The sequence below is a fragment of the Corvus kubaryi genome, unplaced genomic scaffold (assembly GCF_017639235.1).
Source record: "Corvus kubaryi isolate FWS band 111438036 unplaced genomic scaffold, C.kubaryi_AGA036_p1.0 138, whole genome shotgun sequence".
NCBI lineage: Eukaryota > Metazoa > Chordata > Aves > Passeriformes > Corvidae > Corvus > Corvus kubaryi.
In genome coordinates, this window is record NW_024580672.1 from 22,931,130 (window position 1) to 22,936,643 (window position 5,514).

Consider the following 5,514-nt stretch of genomic DNA (forward strand, 5'->3'; position numbering starts at 1 on the left):
TGCCTTACCCCAGCTCCCAGCTCTGATGGACACTGGGCACAGGGATTTCCTGCCCATGCTCAGAGCTGGCAGGTGTCACTGACTCCTTGTCCAGCTCCTGCAGGGAATAATTCCAGTCCCTGGGCCATCCTGGGCAGGCAGGTGGCCCTGGCCAGGTGTGTGCTCACAGAACAAGCCCCCCCAAGCCAGGCTTTGGTGCAGTTACAGCACAAACGCTGAGTAAGGGCAGAGCTCCTGGCTCAGCTCGGCTCCATTCCATGCAGCCAAGGCCTTGGGATAAAAATAGATCCTGCTCCCAGAATTCCAACAGCTCTTGATGCACAGACACACGGGACAGAAATAAAACTGCCCAGGCAGCTGCAATTCTGATGGCTTTCTAACTTGGGGTTATTTCTTCTCAAAGTCTAAATAATGATCTTTAAACAGCTGAAGGGTGTTTCTGACAATATAAAAATAATCATTTCCAGTAATAATTAACTTGCAGTACCATATTTAGCTAGCCTAAAGCTGGGTCCTCAAGAGTCTGGCAGGAGTTGTAGAGAAGATGCAGAAAAATTCACTTCCTTGAAATACTTCCTTCCTCAAAATGTTTTGTAAGTGATTTTTTTCATATTAAAAGCTAATTTATTACACTGAAGACTTCCGATTTCAGCCTGTCATCCTGCAATAAACCCTGTATTGATAAAATATGGTCAATGTACGTCCTTTCCCCCACTCTCGTTTCAAATGTGTTTATTCACTTTCCTTGCAAGGTAAACACACCTACAAAATGAAATCAGAAAGAACAGGGAGTGTTCCAAAGCAGCATGTATTCAGGTTTGGTATTAATTGTTAGAACACCTGGAATCAAAGCTATGGCAGGGCTTGGAAATTGTGTATTTTTGGTGGTTTTGGCTGCCATGTTTAAGTGACTCTAGAAATTCTTGCTGCTGTCAAAATAACTTTTAAAATTCCTACTAAATTGGTGGAGGTGCATTTAAACATTGGTGGGGGATATAGGAAATGTACCCAGTCAGCAGCCAAAGGGGGAAGGGAAATCCTTCTGAAAAATCTCAGTTACAGATTGGAAAGACCAAACCAAAACATCCCCACGTGTCAGGAGCAGACACAGCCAGCCCAGCCCTGCCAGGGCTACTGAGAGCTATGGAAGTCTCTGCTTTAGCAGCTTCCCCTGCTACTCCCCAGCAGCACAGAGAGCCAGAGCTCCCCTCTCCCACAGCAAGGTGAGGATTTTACCTGGAAGCTGTTCTTCTCCCCACTGCTGTGGCTCTCTACCTCCAGAGCTCTGTGACTGTCCTGGGGGGTCTGGGAGCGAGGAGGGCTGGAGCGAGACAGAAGCACAGGGAAGGAAGGGGGTGAAGCTTTCTGGGACACAGATCCTACAGCAGCAGCCACCCCAGGAGCTGCTGGGCTCGCTCTGCCCCGGAGTGCCCTGGCCACGACCCAAGGGCTGCACGGGGCCGTGCTGCCACAGCCCAGCCACCACAGTCACACCAGTCACAGCTGATTCCCAACCCTCTGCCCACACTCCTGGTGGGGCCCGGGCACTTCCACAGACACAACAGGCAGCAAACTGGAGTGCAAGTGGGGTGTGGTTTGAATCCTGCCAGGCCAGGCAGTTCCACGTCCCGCTGTGGAGTTTGAGTCCTGGGGTTTGGGTTTTTCTAAATACGATTTAGGCTGGAGACCTCACAGTCCATCAAAATCCAATAAATGCATTAATGGCACTGCCTCACCACCTGCCCCAGGGCTGAGCTGTTGTGTGACACTCCTGGAAACCTGCTCTGGTTTCTCAACAAGGCACAGGACAGCTCTTCAGCCAGAAGCTGTCTGCCCCTCTCCCTGCCCCTCGTGTCCCAGGCAGCAGTGCCCAGAAGGACAGCACTGCCAGTGCCAGGCCTGACCCACAGCTGGCTCTGGAGCGTTCATTCCCCAGGAGGAGCTGCCTGCACACATTCCCAGGGGCAGGGCAGCTGCTGGGAGCCTCGGCAGGGACACAGCACAATCCCTCCGTGACAGGGGAGGAGGATTCCGGAGTCAGCTTCCCTGTAACTCCCTCCCTGCAGGGCAGGCCTGATCCCAGCGCTGCTGTGGATTTAAACACCAACCTTTGCCGGAGAAGCGTCCCTCTGTGCGTCTGTGCACACACGTGTTCACGTGCAGACACATATGTACATCTCTAACACACTCCCCATGTGGGTGTGCGTGCATGCACACACACACAGGCATGGAAATACGCACACACACGGAAATACACCCGTGCACCGTTTCCACCTTTGCCTCTGGGCATCCAGCTGTCCTTGGGACCCCGTGGTGACCTTGGCAGGGCCCTCCCTGTGCCCGGCAGAGCTCCTGCTCACCTGTCACAGTGCGAGCTCTCCCTGGAGCTGCTCCTGCCCGACTCGTGCTGGGCGTCCAGCAGGATCTTCTCCATGTCCCCGTTGTGGATGGAGAGGGAGGCCGGCACCTGCTCCTGGCTCCCCGCAGAGACAGAGCTCCCACTGCCACTCCCATTGCTGCTGAAGTGCAGTTCCACCCAGGACCCTGCTCGGCAGAAAGGAGAGCTGAGCCCCAGGAACCTGAGGGGTTTGCTACGGGCATGCGAGCGACGACCCCGGGGCTGCTGCCTGGAATGACGCTGCAGGGACGCAGAGCCAGCCCTGCCTCCCAGCTCATAAACAGCAGGGAGTGCAAAGTGCAGGGAGCCGGGAGCGAGCTGGGAAGGCTCACGGGGCTGGGAAGCAGCTGCTCAGTACATTGTGTTTCTCTCTGCACATAGAGATCTTTTATGTTGGGATATATTCAGAATTCATTGTTCAACACAGGTGGCAGTCAAAATAATCTCAAGGACTTTTGCTGCCAAAGTTCAATTATTCATTTATTGAAATTATTTTGTGCTCCAGAGCCCAGGGACTGTCTTGTTCAGCCTTTTTTCAGTCTCATTTGTAGGTGTTGCTGTTAAGCAACAGCGGGAGTGTGGCAAGGGCTGTCATGGGTTTGCTCCTCGCAGTATATTTAACACGGTCACATGGGCTTTGTTTTCCTAAGGGAGGGAATAACAACTCCCTCCTGGGCAGGGACAGCTCACTGCAGGGCCTGGAGCTGTTCCCTCTCCTATAGAATCCTGGAATGGTTTGGGTAGGGAGGGAACCCAAAGCCCATCCAGTGCCACCCCTGCCATGGGCAGGGACACCTCCCACTGTCCCAGGCTGCTCCCAGCCCCAATGTCCAGCCTGGCCTTGGGCACTGCCAGGGATCCAGGGGCAGCCCCAGCTGCTCTGGGCACCCTGTGCCAGGGCCTGCCCACCCTCCCAGGGAACAATTCCTGCCCAATCTCCCATCCAGCCCTGCCCTCTGGCACTGGGAAGCCATTCCCTGGGTCCTGGCACTCCAGCCCCCTGTAAATGAGCTCAGGGAACAGAAAACACCTGAATTACACAAATGCCAGAGGAATCCTGCTGTGGAACACGTGTGGCCCAGCCACAGGAGTGCACAGGGAACAGAGCAGTGAGGACAGCAGGAACTCCCCGAATTCTGGGGAAGGATGTCTAAGGAATAAGGAGGGAAAGGAAGAGACGCAGGTAGTGGTGCTTGGGCTGCTCCTGCCCGCTGGGCACAGCTCGGGGAATGAAGCCACCTGGAGCTGCAGACCTGGAGTGAATGAAGCCAGACCTGGAGCTGCAGGTCTGCAAGGTCCCTTCCCAGCCATCCATGGCTGAAGGAGCAGCATCACAGGAATGCAGGTGGGGAGAAGCCAGTGCAGGGATTTAGTGTGAAGCAGGAACATCAGACGAGCAAAGATATCCCAGATATCCTGCCTGGGAGGAGACTGAGGGCTCCAAAATTAAATGGGAACAGCACAAAACCAAACTGCCTCACGGCCATGAATAACACGAGTATCTCCCTTCTAAATACAGAAACCACCATCTGGACAGCCAAGGTACCACACAACCTGCTGGATAAAAACATTCCAGGCCACCGAGTTTGGAACAGACACTTTTCTTCAAAAACCCTTTTCCTTCACAGCTGGTTTGTTGTTGTTTGGGTTTGTCTGGGAATTTTCCCCTCCACATGACAGTGCCTGGTATGCGGCAGGGAGTGTGTTTAGAGCCAGACAAATCCTTCCCTACCCTTTCCCCCGAAATTTATGGAAGCTCAAGCTGTTACCAAAGAACGATCACAACCACTAGAGCTCAAGTTAAGACTTTATCTGCTGAAATCTTACTGGGTTCAGTGCTGGGAATGCAGGATAAAGCAGGGAGAGGATTGGGATTACAGCAGCAAGAGGACAACAGATGTAGTTTACAATTTTCCCTTTTTTTCCTTCTTCTTTTGGACACTCCTCAGAGTAAGGCTGTGCTGGAGCACATGGAACGGGCTGTGATCATCATTTAAAGATAGAAGAACCCGTGCTTTCACGCAGCTGGAAATACAAACAGGCGACAGCCCACGAGAGGCGATGCAGCCCGGACAGGGGAGTGACGGGGACGGGCTCAGGACAGAGGATCCTACACGGCATCCCAGCCCAGGACACAGGTGCGAGCACAGACCAGCATCACCAAGTACTGGATCAGCACTGGAAAGCTTCATTTCCTTAAGATACAGCTTTCAGTGCTTGAAATAAAGACGGGGAATGCCACAGAGAGTGAGAATGTCCCCATGAATCGCTACAATCACCGTGCCAATCCCACTATTTGTGGCTGCGCTCGGATTTTTCCCTTTCCCGGCGAATTTGGTGCTATGTAACACCTGATCCCTGCGACGGACCCGATCCCTCCTCACAGGCACATCCACCTGCCCTCCTCCCTGGGACAAGGGGGGAATGGACACGCACTGCAGCGCACTCACCTACCACAATATCGAATATCGCGACCTAGACGGGACCCGCGCTGGCGCAACCCGCAGCGCCCGGGCAGCGGCGCGCCCCCGGCCCCCAGCCCGAGCCCCGCTGGCCTTACCCTGCAGGTTCTCCTCCTGCGGGCTCTGTCGCGACATGGCGGGCGGGCGGCGGGGCACGCACTGACCGCGACACCGCCCGCGCGCGCCGGCCGCGCCGCCCGCCGTGACGTCAGCGCCGCGCCGCCCTCCCATTGGCCCGCGCGGCGGGGCGGGGCGGGGGGCGCGCGCTCCCACAGCGCCCCCGGGGCCGCCATGATGGCGGGGCGGGCCTGGGGAGAAACGGGACAGCGGGGATGGGGACAGCGGGGACAGCGGGACAGCGGGGATGGGGACAGGGGGACAGCGGGGATGGGGACAGCGGGGATGGGGACAGCGGGGATCGGGACAGCGGGACAGCGGGGATGGGGACAGCGGGGATAGCGGGGATAGCGGGGATGGGGACAGCGGGGACAGCGGGACAGCGGGGATGGGGACAGGGGGACAGCGGGGATGGGGACAGCGGGGATGGGGACAGCGGGGATCGGGACAGCGGGACAGCGGGGATGGGGACAGCGGGGATAGCGGGGATAGCGGGGATGGGGACAGCGGGGACAGCGGGACAGCGGGGATGGGGAC

At 56.3% G+C, this 5,514-nt stretch overlaps 1 protein-coding gene across 1 annotated transcript in view; it reads right to left on the reverse strand.

Annotated features, from left to right (window-relative positions):
* Positions 1-5,056, reverse strand: part of BNIP3 (BCL2 interacting protein 3) — a 7,459-nt gene extending 2,403 nt beyond the window's left edge. The window contains exons 1-3 of the mRNA XM_042019602.1: positions 4,959-5,056; positions 2,361-2,544; positions 1,237-1,321 (exon numbers count right to left, since the gene is read on the reverse strand). Of these exons, the coding sequence (XP_041875536.1) occupies positions 1,237-1,321; positions 2,361-2,544; positions 4,959-4,995 (306 nt within the window). The 5' untranslated portion in view covers positions 4,996-5,056. The remainder of the gene's footprint in view (positions 1-1,236; positions 1,322-2,360; positions 2,545-4,958) is intronic.
* Positions 5,057-5,514: the final 458 nt, after the last annotated feature.